Source organism: Nelumbo lutea, chromosome 2 (genome assembly GCF_056320005.1).
Source record: "Nelumbo lutea isolate HS-2025 chromosome 2, American lotus-T2T, whole genome shotgun sequence".
Lineage (NCBI taxonomy): Eukaryota > Viridiplantae > Streptophyta > Magnoliopsida > Proteales > Nelumbonaceae > Nelumbo > Nelumbo lutea.
The window spans coordinates 60,675,230-60,698,265 of NC_142685.1; the positions used below are offsets into that span (position 1 = coordinate 60,675,230).

Here is a 23,036-nt window from a genome sequence, read left to right on the forward strand (position 1 = left end):
TTGAAGCCAAAGCCAGAGAAGAGGAAATAAGAGATAAGAGAACTCTAAAGCTATTCAAAGAAAGACTTGAAATCGAATTGTTTCATCTCACTAAAACTACATTGTGTGTGGTGGGGGGGGGGTATTTATGGTAGAAGACAAGGTATGAAAATCGATCCTAACCATTAGCTCAAATAAATCTCAACCACTGATTCTCAAGTAACTCATGACCTCTCATTACCCCATCTTATGAGTTATGGCCATTCTTTGTTCCTAATAAAAACTACCCCTGTAAATCTTCCCCTAAACTTGACCAAGTGAGAGATCAATATATTTGAATCCTTAATGGCTTCTTAATCCTCTTTGGCCTCTCATTATTTGAAGGGTTGTTGCATGCCTAACTTATTGTTGCGTGTATTAAATGCTCCTGCTTCAAATACAGAAGCAAAATTCAAAGCCAAGACATGTCGGACTCCATTTTTATAGACCCATATTTTCTGAATTTTTCATATATAGATTTTTGCAAGGAAAAAATTGGCAATGAAAATAGTCCTCATTGATTAAGTATTTCTCCAAACTAGAATGGACTTCAGGAAATTTTAATTAGAATGGGTAAAAAATGGTTTTGTTTTGTCATATGACAGAAAAAGAGTAGGGGAATTTTACTAGAGAGAACAAGGGTAATGTGAAAAATATAAGCCCAACTAGGCTATCACATATTAAATCATAAAGGGACAAAAATAAAATAGGAGAATAATGGGATCTGTTTTTTACTAAGGCAAAAGGGAGAAAAAAAAAGCTTAAGTCAATAGCATTCATGTCTATTTTGTCCTAACATTATGCTTGGCCTCAACTATGCTAAATTGTGAGTTGTGACGTTGATGTAACTAAAAATATCAAGCAATGTCTGATCTTCTTTGTAAAGAGTGTGTGAGGGGTTTATCTTCCATCACATCTATCTATTGGGAAATATTGGTTCCTTGGTTATGTAGAATTAGAGATCTGTGTAAAAATGTCATTTATTCAATGACAGCTGTGTTTTAGATAATTTGCCTACACAAAAAAAGATAAGCTTTTAGAACATTTGTTCTCCTATTACTCTATTATAAACATCATCATTTAACATAGGGCAACTGTTAAAACCCTCATGTCAAAATCCAGGGGAAGCAAACTTTGGAAACCTCCTCAGATATCATATTAAAGGTAAATGCTAGTACGTGGAAAACACTGTAGACTTATCATGTGTGTCACTTTTATGACCCCAGGTCCCACTTGATGGCCTCAGATCCCATGAATTGAGAGACTGAAGTTTTCTTATACCCTATAATTCTCAGATGTTAATATAACCCCATATTAAATAGTCTCTTAGGTTCAGTATTCTGGATTTCAGTGGTTAACTAATAAAAACTATCACAATTCATTTGATGATTCTCTCTTTTTGTTCACTAGCCACATTTGAATCTGAGGTTGAGACTCTCTCAGTCTCAGTACAGGTATCTATTACCTACTTGAGCTGGAATCTTGACCCAATTCTTCTTAAAACACCGACTTTATAACAGTGTTTTTACAGGCATCTGGTACAATATTGCTTGATATTGCTATTCTACAAGATGTAGTTAATCAATTGAGGTGATCTGTTTTGGTTAGAAGAATAGACAAAACATAGTAGGAGACTGCTGTATGATGCAAGTATGGTATAGAGAATTTTCCATGAAAAGAAATCTAGAACAAAATTGTATTTACCATGGCACATATTGAAGAGAAAAGACAGTGTGATAAAGAAAACTCTAAAAACAGAAAGCAATGGAGAAGCAATACAAGTGGAATAAGAGTAGGTAATGGCACTTAGTTGGTAAGAGAGAGAGAGAGAGAGATGTTTTTCTAAGGAAATGTGGCAAGTTGATATATGAGTTTTACTTGAAGGACAGGGAGTCTGCAGAGCCTTGATATATATGATAGTTGTGTTGGGAAAAATTGGGATGGAATCTGACCAACCAGCAACCCAAGAAAACAACCTCATTAAAGATAGAAAAGTTGGAAATTATTGCACTAATAGAAGGTCCCATGGATCCTTGTTCTAAAGTCTGTTACTGTTTGTTGAGGGAATTGAAAATGACCCACAACCCTCTGCTTGTTTCCAATCATGGTAGAATTTTATCCACAGGTGGAATTTTACCTTTCTCCCAATAATGTAAAGAGAGAGAGAGAGAGAGCGCTTAGTCACCCCTTGGTGCTAGTTGTGTTTCTGACGCATGTGATACTACATCTCTTGAATGTATACCTTAGAAATGTCCAAACAAACAAACATGATACCACACTTCTTTGATTAAGATGTCCAAGGAAAACATGTGATTGGGTAGGGACAGGAAAACACGTGTCATGATTTTAAGAGTGCCACTTGCCTGCACACAGTGAGATCCAGCGAAATATCAATTCTAACATTTGTCCCTTGTATGTAGAGGTGTTATGGATAGGCAAAATAATCATTTAAAATAAAACAGAAAAAAAAAATTATCTAAAAATTAATAGTCTTATTTAATGGAACTAGCGATTGCATTATACGAAGGAAGCTTGCTTGGATCCTACCAACAAAATCTCTCAACTTCAGGGCATAAATTTCTATTAATATTATGACCAGTGGGTGTAGCACAAACAATGGAATTAGCTAGAGAATCTAAATGGGTCCAACCCAGGATTGTATAAGATATAAGAACCCAATTAATCGAAGATCACACATATTATTAAAATTTGAATATATGTGATGGGGTAAGGGTAGTTGGCAGGGGAATTTAGATGGAAAACCCTAATTAACAATTGAATTTAGTCATAATTGATCAATTGGTAGATAATTAAACCAAAAACCAACAGTTTAAGTAGCCCAAAAATCTTATGCAATCAGTGTTTCATCTCAATTTAAAGTTGAGGTTGTTGGAAGGGCATTGTTACATGAGGTGATATCCTATATTGTAAGAAGAATATAAAATGGGTCTGGTCTTGATTTTTGAATCCATGCAAGGCAATGAACATAGCTCAACTACACAAAAATTTGATTGTTAAATAATTTAAGCAAAAAGTCAGTCAAACTCTGGAGTTTAGGTATAAAAATTATCACAGAGAGAGAGAGAGAGAGGTGATAAACAAAGCATCACGAGTATCTCAATCTGATGTTTACTTTCTAATTTTTATTAGGGTTTTGGAGACAAGGTAGATAGAACATCATTTCCATGTGTGCAGTGGGCCTAGAAACCCACCGACTGACATTTCCTCTAAATATACATTCATGGGAGTGCGCTTTGTTCTTACCCAGTTAAACCCATGGAAATTAAAATAAAACTCAGAGTAAAAAAGAAAAAGAAGAAAGGTGACAAAATCATTGTTCCTTTTAAAAGTTTGAATTGAATAGGCCAAACCCTAACACTAATCATCCTTAGTTTCCTCCATTGTAAGATGATAGAGATCCCTGCTTTAATTATTTCATTTAACAAAGCTCAAAACCCTGAACCCTACTAACCCAACCCACCTTTACTCCCATGGAAACAAAATAGAGCAGCAATGGGGACCCTATTTTTAAGTCCCTTTCATGCTTAACTCAATAATCAATGTACTTGACCACGAAAACCATTGCACAAAAGACATCTTTAATGGCTGAAATGGCTGAACTGAATCACTTTTTTCTTTTCTTTTAAATAAATAAACTAAAAAAATTCGATGGCATAATAATGGGCCCAAATTCAGTTTAACCCATTAATAAGTTTATTAGCCTCTTTAACAACTAATTCACAAAAAGACAAAACAATAAGTGATTCAGTTCAGCCATTTTAAACCGTTTGAACGCCCACTTCACTTTCTAGCCGAAGTGGGTCAATAGTCAAGCCCAAATTTTCTCTCTTTTCCCACAAAAGAAATAGAACCAAATTACCTTTCATTTAACAATTCCCCTCACTTTCCTCCTCAAATCACGTAAACCAAACAAAGTCCTAGATTTTCTTCTTATTGTTCCTTACACTTTATAGCAACGTTGGACGAAGTGGAACCCCAGTATTTATTTCCACAAACAGTTCTAAAACAACGGGAAAAAAAAATCAAGAATGAAATTAGCCAAGGCCATTTTTGTCCTTTCAGTACACGTGCAAGACCAATTCCGTAGTTACGAGGAAATCAGAGGGCATTTGAGGAGGACGGCAATGCAAAAAAGCCCCTGCCGACGGTAGTTAGAGTGAGAAACAGCGACAGCTTGCAAAACCACATTTTAGTCGTTTGGCTTCACACAAAATCGCTGAAGGAATTGGACTTTTTCAAAAGCTTATATTTTTTTGTATTTTGTACACCTGGCAACCGAATATTCTACCCGTACCCCCAGCACAATTTAAAGGGATCAATTATTATTTATTATTATTAACTAAAATAATAATTGTTTATTTGTATTAAATTAATTCCGAGGGATTAATGAGTAGGGATATGCTACCAATAAAACGCTTCCAACATTATCCCAACAATCCATTACAACCGTAGTACATTAGGAACATCTCCGTGGAGAGATGCTCCCCATATGCGGCTTTAGTAGACAGTTGGGACATGTTGGGAGCATCTCGTTCGTATCAGATCTGAACTCGTGAACGGTACGGCCAACTGTTGGGAGCTTGCCCGCAACGGTCCGCTGATCCAGCTTGGCAGCTCATGTACGCATTCTATTCTATTCTCTCTCCCATCTCTCCAATCAAAATCGATCTTTAGTGATCACACACACAACACGACAGAGTCATCCTCTCAAATTGCCCTTCTTTCTGGTTTAATTACGATAATGCCCTCCCACCACTGCCAATTGACCAAGCTCCCCGGTCTAGAGCATGTGCGCGGAGCAAGGAGGCAGGCCAAGCGGCTTCCCGCTGGGGACCTCACTTTGTTTTGACTGCCAAAACTGCCCTCGTCTCGACTTCTCAAAAGGCGTTCCTTGGCCGGCTGGCGCACGTTAACCGACACTCTTGTAGGGGCAGTCTCGTCATATCGGGCACAGGGCGTAGCTTGGAGTAGGAGGAGAAGAGTCTGTCGGCAGGATGATCAGTTGATCACTTTTCGGAATTGTCAGGTCAACTGAATCAACGGTCGTAAGCTTCTGTTATTTAAGGTTGCGTGCTTTCTCAAAACAAGAGCTCTTGTCAGCTTATAACAAGTGGAATTCTCAATTCCGAATTCCTCATTTCGTTTATTATTAATTTTTTAATTTTTAATTTGTATTTAATTTTTTTCGACTGGAGAGTGTGCGGGAATTAATTGCGTCTCTAGTTGCTACGCTGCATGAGGCGCAGCTGAAGGCTTAAAACACGCCACGAATCGTGCGGTTTTCTGTTGGATTGACGACGCTGGACCGTCGCTTTGACAGTTTGACCGGGGCATCGGCTGTGTCATCATCCGGTACTCTGTTCCAATCCAACGACTTTCGCTGATTCGTGTACAGTGGAAAGAGTATGCTTACTGTATTCAGTCATATGCCATGTGGAAATGTGTGGGGCCCAAATAAGATAAGGAGACGAGAAATTTTTAGTTTTTTACTTTAACCGAGAACTCTCCAATCACTCCCTTGAAATCCGCTCTAATCATGTCTGCCCACAGGGAAGTGATTCAGTGCTCTCCCATTATCATCTAATTCTGATCTACAGTTTTATCAGAATCATGAACGATTAAACGAACGGTAGACATGAATCCATAACGACATTTCACTTCTATGAGCGTTGGACCAAATGCACTGAAATCCATGGCTGGGATTCCAAATAAGGAGATTACAAGGTGGAGTTCCTTTGGAGGGAAATGATTGGGAAAGTACGAGATTTGGAAGCACGAGATACGGGTGTCGTTGGAATAGTATCTATATGAGAAGGGGCCCTCGAATTCCGATCTGACGGCCAGAAAGGAGAGTTGTTAGGTAAATCATATGGGAGAAGCGTCACGAGTTGGTCACGGCCGGGATCTGACACCATGGCAGTTGGTACATATTGATTACTGCATTATATGAAGTGAACGACTAATAAATGAGTAAATGTGGCAAAATGAGGAAAAGGTGTCGGGAGTACCCTGCCGGAATCTGACACCGTTGGCCGGCTTCTGGTCGCCGGAATTTGACTCCTTTTCTATTGTTTCTTATATAAAGGCTGCAAACTTCTACTTGTGTTCGGAACAGTTGGGGTTCTAACTTCTAAGCTTTTACAGCAGCCGACTTTAGATATCGAGAGAGAGAGAGAGAAGTACAACAACCCAGAACCACGAGGAGCTTATAAAAGGCCTTCTCTTACTCTCTCTCATTTCCCTAACCTGCTTCTCCAACTCTTTATCTCTTGTTCAAAATGTATATTGTATAGTCTTCTGCTCTGCATTTCTTGGACTTGCAGAGATTGGGAGAGAGAGAGAGAGAGGGTGGAGAAGGTAGAAGGCTGAACGCAAGAGAGGCCTCGAAACTAGATTCTGTCTACGTCAGTACCTTTTTCTTTAATCTCGTTATTGTTTGTTTAATGTTTGTTCTTAGTCTTCTGAATGTGGAGTAAGTGAGATCTGAACTGGATTTAGTCTTCTCTCGCCTGATTAGTCTGGTGGGTCTGGTTCCTTAACGATGTGGAGGAATTAGAGTGAATGAATGACTGACAGTCCAGCTCTACCACATTGTATTGCGTAACTCAGAAGCGAAATTCCAGTTTACAGAGGAGGGGAGTGACAGAAAGGGTCAATTTAGATTCGCGCTCTTTTCGCAAAGGGAAGTTCTTTAACTCCATGCAGATCTAGCTACTTTCTTTTGGAACACTGTAGGTAGCCAATCTATATACTTCTTGTCCCCTGTTTTGGGTTTCACGCTTCTGGTTCTGGGTTCCCATCTCTTTTCAACTGTTCGTCTCTTCCGCAAACTGAAGAGAGCACAACAGAGAGATGGATCGGCTTCCTGCTGTCAACCTTCTTCCAGAGGCGTTTCCCAGGGATGACCTCGCCGGCCAATTGGGATTCATCTGGCAACAGATCAAAACCCCGCTAATCGTTCCTCTGCTGAAACTCGCGGTGGGTCTATGCTTGATCTTCGCGGTTCTGCTGTTCATGGAGAGGGTCTACATGGGCATCGTCATCACTTACGTCAAGTGGTTTGGGCGAAAACCAGAGAAGCGATACAAATGGGAGCCGATAAAGGACGATCCGGAGCTGGGTAATTCAGTTTATCCCATGGTTCTCGTGCAAATCCCCATGTACAACGAAAAAGAGGTACTTTTCTTTCTCTATCTTCCCCTTCCTTTCCTTATTGTCCATGTTTTCGTGATTCAGCATTGTTCTTCATCTGTATCCTTCTCTGTTTTTTCTGAGAATTTGCTTCGTGTCTCTTCACGTATGATGGATGCAGGTTTACCAACTCTCCATTGGAGCTGCATGCGGCCTTTCATGGCCCTCCGATCGAATCATAATTCAAGTTCTGGACGACTCAACAGACCCGACCATCAAGGTATTCACTCGAAACCACAGAATACAGAAAAAAGAAAAGAAGATTTCTCTTTTCTTCATTGGGTGAGAATGTCTATCTTTTCTTTCTTCTTTCCGATCTGAGTGTCAGAGTTCGGACACGGCTAGTAATCACTATCTTTAACCTAAAACTACTGAATTAAGAGGTAAACCATATTTTATTTCTCTGAGGTTTGAATTCTGATCTGGATTCATTCTTATTTCAGTACTAGACACTCTAGACAACTAAAATCTGCGTAGCAACTTCGATATCTGATCTGGGTGCTCTTCCGTTTCCTTTTGTGCATTAAAATTGCAGAGTATGGTGGAGTTGGAATGCCATAGATGGGCAAGCAAGGGCATCAACATCAAATATGAGATCAGAGAGAACCGAGTTGGATACAAAGCAGGAGCTCTCAAAGAAGGACTGAAGCGAAGCTACTCTAAACAATGCGACTACGTCGTCATTTTCGATGCAGATTTCCAACCAGAACCAGACTTCCTCTGGCGATCCATCCCTTTCCTTGTCCACAACCCAGATATAGCCCTCGTTCAAGCCCGCTGGGTATTCGGTATGCTCTCGCCTCCCTAAATCCAATTTAGACATTAATTGCTGCCTTAATTCACTCACTAATTTTAGCGAAGTGTCGGTGCTCGGCTATTGCTGTCTTTTGTTCCTCTGTTCTTTCTCTTTTTGCCTTTTTCTCTTTTGTCCCCTTTTTATCGCCATCTTCGACGACCACCTTCCCCGCGCTGGGTGGCGAGACTTGACGCAGATTGAGAGGGAAGGGAGAGGTCCCGCACCATCCATCACGGTCCAGGCCATGGCCCACTTCCTTCCCTCCACACGATGGCCACCGTATAATTGGACCCACCATCCAAACAGAGACCCCCACTTCAGTGGCTCAAGCGAAATTTCTGCTGCAGTTAATTTTTTCTAACGACGTAAATACCCCGACCCTTTCGCCGAAAGTAAAAGCCTATACATCGGACAAACCCGGCAGGAAACAAGTGGATGGAACAGCAAGATCTTCGGGGCAGGTCTGTTAATTTTCTGAAGAACAGTTCCGTTTTTTACCTTGAGTGAGTCAATTATAAGGGCCTGTTTGGATTTACGTGAAACGGCGAAGGGGCAACTCCTAGTCGATCCATGGCACCTCCATGTGCAATTATTATTCTCCCAAGCTCCTTCCTTGTGGGCCCTCACTCCAAGACCCACAGTCACCGACACTTGGCTTGGATTATTTTTTTTCGCTATTACTTATTTTAATTTATTTAATCTATTTTATTTTCTAATACATATAAAAATATTGCTGACGTGGCAATGCTGGCTGCAGTGAACGCTGACGAATGCATGATGACTAGGATGCAAGAGATGTCGTTGGATTACCATTTCACGGTGGAGCAGGAAGTGGGTTCGTCCACCTACGCCTTCTTCGGTTTCAACGGTAATCAATTAATTCTATTTCTTCTGCATCTTTTTTTATAACTTTTTTTCTGGATAACATTGAAAAATAATAAAAAAATTAACGATAATACAGGGACCGCCGGTATATGGAGAATCGCGGCCATAGAAGCGGCCGGAGGATGGAAGGACCGAACGACGGTCGAGGACATGGATCTGGCCGTCCGAGCGAGTCTCAAGGGCTGGAAATTTCTCTACGTTGGTGATCTCCAGGTATCTACTATACGTCAGCAGCACCATATAATATATGCATCTGCTGCACCTACAGTAGATATTTAGGCCCCGTTCGTTTGCCGTATTTAATAGGGATATGTGGTCAACTAATTGACCATGATCCTTGGTTAATTTGCCGCTATATTGGGTATCAAGGTCGGAGAATATCAATTAACTAATACTCTATGAATGCTAGAACTTTATTTATTCGGGCAATTTTTACCTAAAAAACACTTGTCTTATTAAACCTATTTATCCAGATAATTAAGAACAAACGATACCTTTTAGACCGAGTCAATTGAAGTCAATCCCGCTCGAGTCAACTGTTTTCTAGATTGCTTGTTGCCTTGTTGGGTTTCATTTCTAAACCAGTTTCTGAATCACCTTTGATACTGAATTGCAGTTTTCGTTTTGAAAAAACAGGTGAAAAGTGAATTGCCAAGTACGTTCAAGGCCTTCCGCCATCAGCAGGATCGTTGGTCTTGTGGACCAGCTAATCTGTTCAGAAAAATGGCCATGGAGATCATAAGAAACAAGGTCTGGTTCTCTTTATTATTATTTAGCTTTTTGTTGTTTGCAGAAAGTAAATTCTTGTACACTTGTAATTTACTTAGTTTCTTCATTGTTTCCTGCAGAATGTAACTACGTTCAAGAAATTCTATGTTATCTACAGCTTCTTCCTTGTTCGGAAGATCATTGCCCATATCATCACCTTTGTGTTTTACTGCATTGTGTTGCCATTAACCGTCTTGATTCCTGAGGTCGAAGTTCCGAAGTGGGGTTCCATTTATATGCCTTGCGTCATTACCCTCCTTAACTCAGTTGGAACTCCAAGGCTCTCTCTCTCTCTCTCTCTCTCTCTCTCTCTCTCTCTCTCTCTCTCTCTCTCTCTCTCTCTCTCTCTCTCTCTCCCTCTCTCCCTCTCTCCCTCTCTCTCTGCAATTCCATATTAATTGTTTCCTGGAAAATTCGATGTACATAAGTTTGGTTTCTTTTTTTCCAGCAATTCACTCATTGTATCAGTTATTGATCCTAATCTTGCAGATCAGTCCACCTGTTGTTTTTCTGGGTCCTATTCGAGAATGTAATGGCTCTGCACCGGTCTAAGGCGACAATTGCGGGTCTTCTGGGGGCAAAGAAAGCAAATGTGTGGGTTGTCACTGAGAAATTGGGATCAAAAACAACCAATTCCAAGGCACCCAAAAAGCCTCGATTCAGAATCAGGGAAAGGTAAATTTCTATGCAAACCAATCTTCACAAAATGTTACAGAACCAAATTAGTTTGCAATACAAAATGCGAACCATTTTCAGTGGTGAAGCCACACACAGATAGATCTCAGGGTGAGCAGGCTATCATCTTCCATATATCTTGAAGCTGAAAGCAGGTACCCTGTTGGGTGTGGCTTCCCAGAACCTGTTTAAAACCAATCCTAACAAGCATTTGTTGTTGTTTCATGGTTTGATCATCAACAGACTCCATCTGACAGAGCTTGCATTTGGATTGTTCCTCGCCTTGGTGTCCTGCTACGATTTTGTCTATGGGAAGAACAATTACTTCATATTCCTCTCCCTCCAAGCCATTACATTCTTTATTGTGGGGTTTGGCTACGTGGGCACCATCATCCCCTCTTAGTGGTGTCTGTGTTGGCTGGATAAGCTGTATTGGCACAATCCTCTTTGGTATCTGTCATACCATATCTCTACTTTTCTCTCTTCTCAGACAAACATATATATAGGGTTTTTTAGCCAAGTTTCCTGCATTTGTTACTGTTTTAGCTCATAAAAGAAAGGCTGGTCATTCTTTCATGCTGAGAAGAAGCACTAAAATCGTGCAGTCAAGAACTCTCCTGTGAATACTCAACAAAGGCCAGGAATTTACAAAACACAGATGTTGTTATGTGAAGGGCATTATACAAACAGAAGAAGGAAGCAGAAGCAGCATAGGGGGTTTGATCCTAAGTAGGTGGTGTAAACATCTTTAATGAATTGCTTGTACTTCTGGAATTTTGTAGCTTTTTTTTTCCTTTTTTTTTATCTCCTTTTCATTTGGATTTTGTTTGAGAGGGGAATAAACTGATGGCCAGGCCAGGAGGTAGTAAATTTGAAACTGTTCTTCCCCATATCTCTTCCTTTTCTGTTTCATCTTGGAACTTGAGCATCCTTCCCTCTTCTTTTGACAGTTTTCTAGGGCTTTATCAGCGGAATCCTAGTATACCCCAGTAATTGATAGTCAATGATTAGGCAGTGGGCCTACTTTTCTTTCTTGAAGTCAGTAACTTCAGAATGAGAGCTTCTTTGCATTCTGGGGTCCACATATCAACCTGACTTGAAAGCTAGTACTAATGATTTTCTGCCCAAAAGCAATGGCAATTACAGAAGCAATATCACCATCTGCTGGAACTTGATTCCAAAAATGATAGCCAACATTGTCACAACAACAAGAATAAAAGTATAGATAGAACATGGCAGCAAGCTGAGGAAACAATCTTAGATCCAGGAATTTTTTTTTTTGAATGAAAAATATTTTTTAAATAGAATTAATTAAGATGGGCATACGGGTTTTAGGGCATTATGGAACAGGCTGAAGGAACAAGAACAAGAAGAACAAAGACAAACTGCAAGGGTATTAAAATAGGGCCTTGTTACATCATATCATTCAGAGGCAATTGGGTTGGCTGGTTTTCTCATATGCCCCATCACCCACCTCCTTCCTAGGTCTCCCAAGTGCAATTGTCCTTGCTCGGTTGGTCGAAGAATGCATTCCCAAACCGCCTTGAATGAATGCTCCATCCTCGATATCGTATATTAATGTTATTAAAGTAGTAGTATCGCAAAGAATATAATAAATGTAATTTTAAGAGATGTATTGAAATACGTTTTAAAAATATATAAATATAATAATAGAAAAATTAAATTATGCATGAATAAATTAATAAAATTCACATGAATCTCAAAAAATGCATCAATAACAATAATAAATCCACCGCTTAAATGGTTATAGAAAAGGAATAAAATGCATAAGAAACACATATTCAATGATTCATGTGAAATGTGAACTATTGGATGAAATTAGGTGAACAGATCCCTTGAACTTTTTTTCTTTATATTTGTGCACTTCCATAAGTCAGTGATGGGTGTCCCATCACATGAGTGATCTCATATGAATGGGTATTATTTACAAACATGTAATGAGACACCTTTAATGAAGTGCATGATTAAGTGCAGTAGATCCTGACTCCACTTGAGAAATGTTGGAATTTGTAAAAGGGTAGAAGAATTAAAATATGCACGTATTGAGGCACCTTCAACATCAATTCTATTTCTACTTCAAAAAAAAAAAAAAAACACATAATCATCACCATCATGTAAGCCCTGTTCCAACTACATGAGGTCAGTTAAACTAATCCTATTTCATTAACTCTACTAAAAAATAAAAAATTTAATAATTGATTATTTTCGTTTTATTTATTTTTTATCTTTAGTTGATGAAATTATAACAATATTAAGTTCATAAGAGTGGGCCTGAAAGTTAAAACATAAAATTCAAATCACTATTTGCTTTATTAGGATTTATTGCGAGGCGGATCATAACTGGTGCCATCAATCCTACACTAGGATAACTATTTTTCTTTAAACTCAACAATGATTACTAATATTGCTAGTCATAATATAGAATGATGGTCATAGCATTAATAGTAGATGGAAAATATTGGCTAAAGGGTATGCTGACGTAGATGTTAAATTCTGAAAACATCTTAATTTAACACTAAAATAATTCCCCGCCATTTTCTTTTTTTTTTTTTTTTTTTTGTTTTGTATTACATATTATATATTGCAAGAAAATTAAGGAGTGGTGGGAAAAGAGCAGGATGCCCGTGAGGTCTAAGAATGGCAACCCGGAGAAGGGAGAGGGAGCCACTCCCCATCTCCATCCCCGTACCGTCCATTCCCACGAGGATCCTCACTCTTTTTATCATTTTTTTTATGATGTTAAATCATTTTCTTTTTTTTATATTTATTTCATTCAAAAAATTAAAAACAAAATAATTACAATTTATATAGATAGATATGTAGGGGAATGGATGGATATTGAATCGAGTAAGGCAATATCCAAATTTAAATCCGATTAGAAAATTTGATATTTGATGGATATTACAAATTAATGTTCGAATTAGAATTTGATTAAATATTCAAATATTTGACTTAATTCAAATTCGATCCATTAATTATTTTAGATAATTAATAAATATATAAAATAAATATTTTATTTATATAAAATATATAAATATATAAATTATTTATATAATTTAATTATTATATATATTATATAAAATATTTAAATATTTTATATATTATACATAAGAATTAAACAATCAGTTGAATTCAGATATATATCATTTGACCGATTATATATTTGAATTATTAAAATTCAATTCGATTATAATTCAAAATCAAATTTTCGAATAGCGTTGTCACCCCTATGTGGGGTGGAGGGGATCCTCATCAGTGGGGAGTGCTTTCCCCGTCCCCGTCAATAGGAATGAAAATTTCCCCATTCCCAACCTCGTGGGAAAATCATCTCCATCTCTACTCTTTTCTAGGCGGGTCCTTGGGGATAACGGAAATGGAGAAAATTGCCCTATCTAGTGAGGTCTGTTGACCTTATCATGAATAACCTACAATTATGTGGATTTGACCCCATGCCTCCATACACAAAGGGACACAGAGTGATCATGGACAATGGTCCAGCCCCCAGCCATTGATATATTTTCAGCATTTAATAATAAGGGGTTAAACTGAATGACTTTCTCCTATGTCTTTTCGTGGATAAGCTATTTAAAATGTTGTAAGCTTCTTAATTATTTTATTCACTAAAAGACAAAGCAATAATATATCATTCAATTCAGCCACTTCATCTGTTCTCAAATTGCCATCAAATGCTGTAAAATCAATTATCTAATTCAATTCTCTTCAGCATTCAATAGTTGGGTCCAAGGACTGAGGACGCTTAACTGTATTTGGTATCAATATACTGCCAAAAGACTCATCACAAATAGGTATTAAATTAGGGGTGTAACTTTGGTTGGCTCCAGTTAACATTTTACATTGTTTTGGGCTTGGGCTTTAGGTCAATTTCATTGAAATTTGACAATCCCAACCATAATCCCCAAGTTGTACCCCTATCTTAAATAGTAATTTATCGGGCCAAAATCCCATGCTCAATTATAACCATCTGATGTCATTGAATTTTAAGTGGACAACTCAAATAAATTTGTATTAGGTCTCCATATCTTTTAATATATAACTAGCAAGTAAATCCATGCAATGCAAGGAGTTAAATGGAAAACTTGTCAGTAGGGGTGATCATTTCAGCCTAGCCCAGAAAATTTTGGGCTCGGGCCTGGGTTTTGTGTTCATGCCTGACCCAGGCCCACATCAGGCACACCGATTTTAGGGTTGGGTTTGGGCTTAATACTTCAAACCCGGCCCAGCTCGGCCCGCATATATTTAAACATACACATTTTGTGTATAATGTATACATGTTATTTTACATTATATTATACATTTTATATATAAATATTATAAAATGACATGTATAATTTATATTATATGTAATATTTTATATTATATAATGTATAAAATAAGTTTATATGCATGTTATGTCATTTAATATGTAGATATGTAATGTTTTATATATGAGTGACATTGGCTTGGAACCCCAGGGCCGGGCCTAAGCTATAATAGCCCTTATCATAAGTGCAAAGCCCGGCCCGGCCCTTGATCACCCTTACTTGTTAGGTCTTCGTTGACAAATTTGGGTTTTGACATCATCTTGGTTCTATGCTAAGGTCTATGTTTGGGGTTGGTCTTGATCCAGCCCTTGTAATTTATACTTGACCCCTACTTTATTAGAGAGGGTCAAATGGGGTTCAAAGATATTTAAGAAGAAATAAGGGATTTAATGGGAGATCGGAAATGTCACAAGCATTAACTATGAAGGGGTTCTTATATTTTTTAAGAACTCATTTTATAAATAAATAATCACGTGTCATAAAGGAGAGGAGGAGGTCCATGTGAGCATTGAGGTAAGAGGGCAAATTTAGGTTTCGGCATCAGCTTGAATCTAGCAAGGATCCATGTCTAGGGTTGGTGTTGGGTTAGGCCTTAAACCAAACCAAACTATATAATTTATGCCCTGCTCTATTAAGAGAGTCAATTGGAGCTTGATTAGATTGCAGGGCTAAGCTGCAAGGTGCCAATCAACTGGTTGGTAAGGTCACTGCTGGTGTAAGCGGAGACTTCGGATTAAATCCCGTTTGCACTTGGATTGAGAGATGGGCTACTTCGTAAATTGGGTGAAATTATTTTTTAGGAGTAGAAAAAAGTTATACTTTTCCTTTATTATGACAAAAACTTGTGGTTTCCTTGCCATTTAAATCGAAATAAGTAACAGACGGTGGGGAAAAAAGTCTTTGATTTTAAAGGAGCAGAAATAATAGCCGAAAGTGTCAAACTTTTAGGTAAATATAAAAAGCTCAGGTTTTGACAATCATAAAAACCTCCCCTGATATTTCGCTTTCACAAAAAAATTCCCTATAGCATTGAAAAAACCTGCAGTTACCTCCTTTTTTTGTTACCCTGCACGGAAAACATTGGCTTAATGCACGAAGAATCTATTTTACCCTTATATGGAAATTTAAAAAAAATACCCCCAAAAGAAACTTTCACTTTTAATTAAAAAAAAATCCCCAAATTAGATTGAAAATATCATTGTTAAAAACTTGAAGTCTCTATTATTGAGACAAAGATGAAAGGAAGATATCATTGTTAAAAACTTGAAGGGAGAATTTTATATTTTACCCAAAAATTCTTATCTATTTTATGGTAAAATAAATGCAGCTTAAGTGTTAAAAAATGAACTTCCACCAATGTCCGATTACTTCCAAATATTGCTATAGCCCGTGGTTTAGACTTTAGACTTTTAGTTGAGATGCATTCAATAATCTGAAACTTGTGAATTGTGACAATTACTTAAGACTAAGTAGGGCCTAGAATATGTTCTTTATTTTAGATGTCTGACTCAGTTCTTAGCACTAGAATCAAGGCTACCCAAAAATTGGAAGTAAAGAGGCTTCGTTGAGGCACATCCCATTATCCCTAGGCAAAAGATAAAGAAACCATTATTTTTTATGATAAAAAGCCAAAAACATTGTAGGTACCTTTGTTTTTTAGACATGTACCTCTTATTTCATAATTGGGGTTTTCCCCCTTTATCAAATACAGGGTGTCCCCAAATGGATCATCTTTATGACTGTATCTAAATGCTATAACCATAACCATACTCCCACAAGTAGTTTTAGAGAGATCCACTGCTCTTACACTTTAAGGGGTTTCATGTCATGGAGTCTTTTTATAGCAATTACACCACTTCACATGAAAGTCTAACAACATTGGTGAAAGTAGATCACTAATTTTATTCACAAGAGTAGAATAATCAACATTCCCTAGTAAGAGAGTTACCACCACCACTGTCACTGTTGCCGCCACCACCACAACCAACTGGTAGAAGTTTTCTTGGATGGGTTTCCCTTCTTCCATTTGTACAATTAAGATAGCCATGTGGGTGGGGGAGTAGAGAATCCTGATGCACATGCTCAGAGCTCAACCTTTTATACTTAGAGTTGCTTTGAAGACTTTCCCAAAACAATTGTAGCCATGCATATCCCATTAAAGGTCCTTATAATTAACCCAAAATGGGTTTCTATTTTCCACATGATTAGTAGGGCTGCCAGGCTGAGACTCCACCACATGAAAGTGGTGGGGGGGGGGGGGGGGGGAGGGATTAGCAGAAGGCAAAGGCAAGTGGAGCCCTTCTCAGCTGCATTCTAATCTGTCACATGCGAGTCTTTCCAAACCATTTAGATCTCTACCAAACCTGTCCCCTCATCTTTTCAATAATAAATTATGATTTTTAATGCTAACATCAGAGAAGTCGAATTAAAGAAATAAATTTAAAAATGAATAGAATAATAAAGAAGGAAACTGTAGCTAGACGTTGCTTTCTTTATTTAAAATTTCAACTTTAATATTAATTTAGACTTTGTGTAAAGCAGAAGCCACTGTCATGCTCCTCTCTCTCTCTCTCTCTCTCTCTGCATCTAATCATGGTGAGAGCTCAGAGCAAATCATGCCTTTAGTGTTGTAATGCAAAAGTTATCCATACATCAACTAGACTAAATAATTGATATAGTTGATAGTTAATGGAACACCCCCTCATCAGTTTCCTCTTGACAGCTTTGGAAACACCCAAGACCAGACCTTTAGGCTTTTAGTTTAATGAGAACAGAACACAAACCAGAGCAGAGCTTCTGGGTTTCAACTCATTCTTTATCTTCTTTTTTCAGTCATGGGGATTTCCAAAACAAGTTGCATCAGTATATTCTTATCTCTGCAACTCTTCTTGTGATTATTTTGCTCAATTATGCCACTGTACAGCAGTACATTGTTGTACAGTTGCTTGGGTTGCAGATATCAAAAATTGAAAACAGTCTTCACCTCTGGCTTATTTTATAGATCAATGGGCCAGTTACACACATTAATGTCATAAAGGAGATAGAGGCTTTTTGGCTCAGGTGACATGCTCCATGGTCCCCTCTGGGTACTGTAAAAATCATGGATGCTTTGCTTTGGTGGATTGGTCCCCTCTCGAAGAGCCAAATGATGCTTGTACCTCAAACAATGTCTTTACTCTTAACAAGCTGCTCAACGTGAGAAGCCCTCCTTTTGTGCCATCTAAAGCGGTCTCTCTCTCTCTCTCTCTCTCTGGCTGTGAAGCCACAGCACAGTCGCCATGTCACAATCTCTTCTTTGCTCTGGTGTAAGCCAGCTCTCCCTTTTGTTTTACTTCCTTGAATGTGAGCAATGTTTGGCTTGCTGTTGAAGTGGAGTAGAAAGCACCCTATGCCTACCTTTCATGTGATATTTTGTTTAAAGGGTCATTTACTAGAACACCCCCTATAGTTTTATGGATTCATTTAAACATACCCTATAGTTTTCATTTTACTAAAACACCCCCTATAATTTGCAACCTATTTCACTAAGAAGTGTTTGTTTTTTCATCTGAAAATAGTAACATTATAAATTAAATTGAGTGGAAAATGTTCAAGGGCATGGTCTTATGGCTGTTTATTCCAAAAGTACCTCTAGTACTTTTTTGTACCAAAAACAAAATTGATCAAATAAAGCCAAATAAAGTGGTTGCTCCTATCTTATTAGGTGCAAAATTGGTATTTTCATTTTCTTTTTTATTGAATTTATTCAAATGGACATTAGGGTTAAAGCTATCATTTTCCACTGTCATCTAATAAAAGGTTGATTAAGTAAACCGATTGCAAAGTATAGGAGGTTTTTTAGTAAAACATAAACTATAAGATGAATTTTAATAAATCTATGAAACTATAAGGGGCGTTTCAGAAAATGGCTGTTTGGATTTTGGAATTACTCAGCTTGTATCTATCTGGCCCAGAGCCCAAATGATATTTTCTAAATAACTGCTCTCATTAATTGGTTTTAACAAGTCAACATCAGATGATCTCATCAGAGTGACTTTTAAATGAGAAATTATTGGGCCAGCCTGTGCTTAGGATTCCATCAGGCTAATGTTTTGGGTGAGGGGGGCAGGCCCAGCTTGGCCCAAGTCCTACCATATGACCAGCTTAGCCCATCACACCTAGACAAAAAACACAATTGACAGGGATGCATGTCAGTGTATCACTTGCAAATTGCAATTGATGGATTCACTCCTACCAAACAGAGGACTATAGACAAATCCTGCAGCTTAATCCTATTGAACTTGTTGAAACCCCCCTAACCAGACAAGCCCCAAAAGCTTACATCTAAGATTTTCTTGTTACAGAGTTGAGGACCAATGAGTTAACAAACATGTTGGGATGGCACATGGCAGCAGACCTAAATGTGGGTTGGGGAGGGAAGCTGAAACCTGAAAGCTGGACCATTTCTTATAAGTAATGCTCTTAGTTGTCAGACTCGGACCGAACCAGATGGTTGAACCAGTGACCAGTAAGCTTTTTTAGGGTTCCTATTGTTCAGATAAATAATATAGTTGTCATTTCCAACTCCCACATCACAAAACTTAATCCTGAGATAATTTTAATGAATGCTATGTCTTTCAGAATTTTTTAATTGAAATGAACATTTACTTGATTTTTTTGAGGAAATATATTGACACAAAAGAAACTCAAGGCATTTTTGATATATTCGATTATTTTTATTTGCTAATTAAGTAGTATAGTTTTGAAATAATATGGTGTATCCCATAAAATAACAATTACTGATTTAAAAAAGAAAAGGAAGTAAAGACTCATGTGATGAATGAGTTGATTTTATTGATATCACATGAATGAAAAGAAAATAACAAATGAAAATTAATATATCTGTCATATATTACTAAACTGTTATAGATCACGTGGAAGTATTTCTTAAGGGGACCTTGGTTTGGTGGTATGGGTAAGTTGATCAATCAGGTAATTGATCATAATCCTTCATTCATATATTGCTATATTGGGCTTTATGATAGGCAAATTTTTCTGAGAGTATCAATCACCTAGGTAATCAATACCTTCCTAGAGGGTTTTAAGTTGTTTACCCACTTGCCAAAAATGCTAATTCCCTCCTCATTTCTCTCCTTACCCAAATAAGTGAAATGCACACAAACACTAGCATCATGGTTTTTGAACCGCCGTTGATCTGGACAGTTAGATTGTTCAGCTCGGGAACAATTTAAGCAACCGGTTTCATTTTACTCCAAATTCGGCCTTTAGTCAAAAATTGTTGAATCGGTCAACGATTCATTGACCTGGGTGGTTGAACCATCGACCCGTTCAATGATTTTTAGCCGTTTTTTATTTTTAATTTTTACAAAACAGGCCATCCATTTGAACCGACAGTCGAACTGTCAACCTAGACACCGGTGGCAAGAACAAAAGAATGGTTCCATTTCTGGGTCGTTTTTTAAAACCATGACTTGCTCGGATAAACTCGCTTACCCAGGTAAGTGAAAACGAATGGCCTAAACATTTCTGCTGTATTCCAACTGACTTTAACTTCCCACTTGCATTTTAGAACCCTACTTTTCTCAACCCATACTCAAAGAGGATTAAAAAAAAAAAAGGAAAAACTTTGTCAAAGAAAGAAAATTAAAGGCAAAATGCATCAGTTAATTGTTCAAAATTGTCCAATTTAATTCCTTATAATTAGTCTAAAAGACCCAAAAGAAAACAAAAAAAAAGTAAAAAAAAAAAAAAAGAAAAGAAAGAGAAAGGCAAACAATTTCAACCCACGTTGAAGAATTTTTTGGGTTTTTTTCTTAATTTTTTGTTGGCGTTCCAATATGGTTTATAAGGTCAATTCTACACTGAAGCTTCGAGACTACCTTGACATGATGAAAGCTTCTTACTTTTGAGCTCAATCAGTGCCAGATCTGTTGCCCTCTACTTCATGGATGAGAATAGACAAGGCAAAGTGATCTTTCGCCATCTGAGCTTTTCATTTTTGTGATGTCTTTTCAACCATAAAAAGGAATAACAAAACGACGCTGTTGTTCTCACCCACGGACCCATCCTCCATATATTGCTAAAGCAATTACAACATACATCCATTCAAAGATGAAAGTGATTAGAAGCTGATAATTAATTGGATTTCTAAATCAACGTTTTATGTAATTGATCAGGAATTGATGTTATCATATGATCTGTTTCCTCAGTTCCTGCACCAAATTTGAATATTAATGAATCAAATTTGATTTAACTCATCTGATTCCACCAACCCCATTTGCAACCCCACATTCTTTTTTTTTTTTCTTTATATCTTTAAATTAGCAAATTCTTTGAACATTGGAAAATGTAGTGCTTTGAAAGCGAAAACTCTTTTTGTCGATGTTAGCTTGACATGTGCTTTGCAAAGTGAAACAACCATTCTAAAATATATTGGTTTAGAATTTTTAGCGGTATTGTTTTTGTTTCATGGCTTAGCAAAGAGAGACAAAAGGTATACATTACTTGTTCTCACGTTCTATGGTTCAGAACCACTTGTTTGCATTTCTAAGCCCACCTATTCTCACGTTCTATGTTTCGCCTACACTCAGTAATTTAAAGACCAACCAACCTAGCTAGCTAGCTAGATGCTGACTCATTTTTTCAATTAAGTAGCATATCAGCAGTTCAACCATCCCTGTTGAATTGGTCAATTCATGATATCATACATAAATAAATAAATAGTATATATGTAAATAAATACGTCATTTCATAGACGCCCCACATACTCGGACATGTAGTGCTGTCAATGGACTCCAATGTTTTCGAACCATCGTTGACCTGAACAGTCAAACCATTTGACCTGGAAATCATCTAGGCAACCGGTTCCGTTTCACCCTTAACCCATTGGGTTAAAAACCAGTGACTTGGTCAGAGAACTGCTGACCCAGGTGGCCAAACTGTTGATTCATTCGACCCAGACAGTGGTCTGTGGTTTAAGAAGCAGAGAGGACAAAGAGAGGAGAAAGTGAAATACGGACTCAGATGATCAAATCTCAGATCCGACAGAGAGGGAGAAAGAGAAGAAGAAGAAGAAGAGAAATCAATCTCAAATCTGAGATCTCAAATCCTCCTCTTCCTTCCTTCCCTCCTCTTCCTTCCTTCCCTCCTCCTCCTTATTCCCTCCTTCCTTTCCTTTCTCTCATTTTCTTTCTTTCCTTCTTTCTTTTTTCTTTCTCAACCGACAACTCCACAGCCTCCTCTCCATTCTCATGTGAAACTTATAAATGAGAAAATGTTTATCCTAATATAGCAAATCATCCGAACCGTTCAATCTGAACAGTCAAATTGCTGACCCGAAAACCGGTAACTAGAACAGTTCCATTCCAGGTTGGTTTTTAAAACTTTGACGGACTCTAAAAGTCTGATGTCTGATTCAAATCCAAATCCAATTATCTCATCATATTTGGATGTTACAACTTGCACCCAATTAATAATCAGATCAGATGTAGATATAACCCCATCCAATCTGATTAAAATCCGAGTCTAATAAAAAAATGTTATCTTATGTACATATAAATATTATGAACAATTATATAAAATTTATAATTGTTAAGTTTAATATTTTATATTTATACACATTTATTATACTATATAAGTTAAAAATGAGTAGGATTTCTTATAACTTATTAATTTTTTTGGTCATTTTACATTGTTTTAGGCTGAGGCTTTGGGCCGGGTCCATTCAAATTTTGGAAAAAGTCAAGCTTGAGCCTGACCCATGAACAGGTCTAATTGGGATTAAATCCAAATCCGGTCCAAAAATCGACATAGTAATTAGATTCAGATGCAAATCTATTAGTTTCATACTTGGATGCAAATGCACCTGGATTCATTCCGTTTACAGCTCTACATATACATGTACAACTGCGTAACCCTTGACCCACTGTTCAGGTCAAGCATGTTGACTGTTTAGCTGCTTGGGTCACTGGGTCTTTGACCAAGTCAATGGGTGTTTGAATAAAAGTGGTTGGAGGTTAACCTTAACCGGTATGATGACTGGGCAATGGATTGAATGGTCCAACCAGCCAAGTCAACAACGGGTTGAAAACACAAATCGACCATGATCTGAAGTGCTGAACATGATGGGTTGTGAGAACCATGACTTGAATTGCAACACTCACATGCGAGAGGGTGGGGCACATTTTTGGTCTGAGAGAAAAAAAAAAGGAGAAGAGGGTAGCACTCGATTTTATTTAGGGTAAATTGCTGAAACCTCCCATGAACTTTTTGATATAGTTGCAAGTAGACCCCCTCTATTAGAATTCTCTAACAAGAGGCATAAAAATGTCCAAAATATC

General features: G+C 37.7%; 1 protein-coding gene across 1 annotated transcript; it reads left to right on the forward strand.

The window, feature by feature from the left end:
- The first annotated feature begins 5,992 nt into the window (after positions 1-5,992).
- LOC148871056 (glucomannan 4-beta-mannosyltransferase 2-like) lies at positions 5,993-11,244 on the forward strand. Its single transcript, XM_088970961.1, has 9 exons — positions 5,993-7,215; positions 7,352-7,450; positions 7,766-8,018; positions 8,784-8,894; positions 8,988-9,124; positions 9,548-9,661; positions 9,760-9,959; positions 10,169-10,354; positions 10,598-11,244. The coding sequence occupies exons 1-9, from the start codon at positions 6,892-6,894 to the stop codon at positions 10,755-10,757; spliced, it is 1,584 nt and encodes a 527-aa protein (XP_088827087.1). The 5' UTR covers positions 5,993-6,891; the 3' UTR covers positions 10,758-11,244.
- The last annotated feature ends 11,792 nt before the right edge of the window (positions 11,245-23,036 follow it).